The sequence below is a fragment of the Trachymyrmex septentrionalis genome, unplaced genomic scaffold, assembly GCF_001594115.1.
Source record: "Trachymyrmex septentrionalis isolate Tsep2-gDNA-1 unplaced genomic scaffold, Tsep1.0 scaffold223, whole genome shotgun sequence".
Classification (NCBI taxonomy): Eukaryota; Metazoa; Arthropoda; class Insecta; order Hymenoptera; family Formicidae; genus Trachymyrmex; species Trachymyrmex septentrionalis.
In genome coordinates, this window is record NW_017305379.1 from 20,060 (window position 1) to 21,517 (window position 1,458).

The window sequence follows — 1,458 nt, forward strand, 5'->3', positions numbered from 1 at the left end:
TTGAAGAATATTTTTTAAAATCAATTTCTGCTTTTCCAATGCATCCACGTCCAATTTATCAATTGTTATTATTGATACTAATTGATTTTATAGCGCATTATTATTCAACATACCTGAATTTAATTCCCTCACAAGCGTTGACATGGCATTAGTAACGCTGTCGGCAGCTACCAGTAAGTCGTTTCTTAAGGATCGGCCCAAACTATTATTGGCACTGCTGGAGCCGCTCCCTGGTAAGCTGTTTGTCCTGAACGCAGACCTGACATCGAAAATCTCTATTTTCTTGGCGCGAAGCAATTTCCAAATAAAAGTTGTTTAAACAAAAATTGCAGCATGCAATTTTTATTGCATAAGCATTATTCAATCTGCTTAACGTAATTCTTACACATACAGTTCGCTATAGTTACTCGCGACCAAGGCATATAAGCGTCTACAAAGTTTTAAATTAAAATTAGCAACTCATCGATTATAACAATACACACATGCACGATTTCAGGAAGCTACGATATTTATTGGTGTCTAATATACTGTAATCTAACAAAAATATATCAATATGGCAAAGTTGTGAACGCATCGCAAATGCTTCGTTTCCGATCTATTAAGGTATTTGCCGCGTTTGACTGGTACAATACTTGCAGGACGATAATATTTACATATCGCAGCGCTTGCGTAATAAATACGTAATAACAACATGTTTTAAAGGTGGATGGTGTTTTTGCACACAAGCTCAGAGCAGAAAAAAAGGATCGGATGGGTAACTTATACGCGTCAAACTTTACATCCAACGCATCAATACTTTCCTTACAGGGTAGTTGCTTTTGTACTGTACATAAAAATGATACATTTAAGATGACTAATAATGGTAGCAAACTAAAAGAGGATATTCATGTAAGAAACTTACATCTCGAACCTAATGAAACTTAAAAGAAATTATTTAAACAGGGTTAAAAGCGACATGACATGGGATATACAAATATATCTACTATATATATTTATAGATCGATATAAATCTGACGATTTAACATTTTATTTTGAGGTACTTTCACTTATTTCGCGCTAGTACCACATTGTTCTTAATACTAGCTTAATTAGAAATCGCTCATATTCGCATGCAGGAGAATTTAGGACTTCTTTAGCTAATTGTGAAGTAACCCGTATACTGTGCAATAATATCTCTATGCCAATTGCTACAATAATGTTGACAGGAGAAATTAATTTTTTAATGAACACATGATCAAGGTACATATTTTGTCTAATAAGTGATGAACCTGCTTTTCGAGCGTTTTTCAAAGTTAATTTTCTTTTTACAATACAACTCAATTATTCAATCAGTAGTAATTTGAAAGGATTAAATTCAATGCGACGTGTGACATAAAATTACTATTTTTAAATGATATTATTTTATTGCGAATAATATAATATATATAATATTGATCAATATATAAATATAATATATAT

At 32.1% G+C, this 1,458-nt stretch overlaps 1 protein-coding gene across 10 annotated transcripts in view; it reads right to left on the reverse strand.

Moving 5' to 3' along the window:
- The window catches only part of LOC108748489 (dystrobrevin beta-like), a 16,776-nt gene that overhangs the window by 4,598 nt on the left and 10,720 nt on the right, over positions 1-1,458 (reverse strand). For 7 of the 10 annotated variants that reach the window (XM_018486694.1, XM_018486692.1, XM_018486695.1 and 4 more), the window contains one exon: positions 114-259. The exons of the other annotated variants lie outside the window; for them this stretch is intronic. In XM_018486694.1, coding sequence (XP_018342196.1) covers positions 114-259 — 146 coding nt within the window. The remainder of the gene's footprint in view (positions 1-113; positions 260-1,458) is intronic. 10 annotated transcript variants of the gene reach the window in all.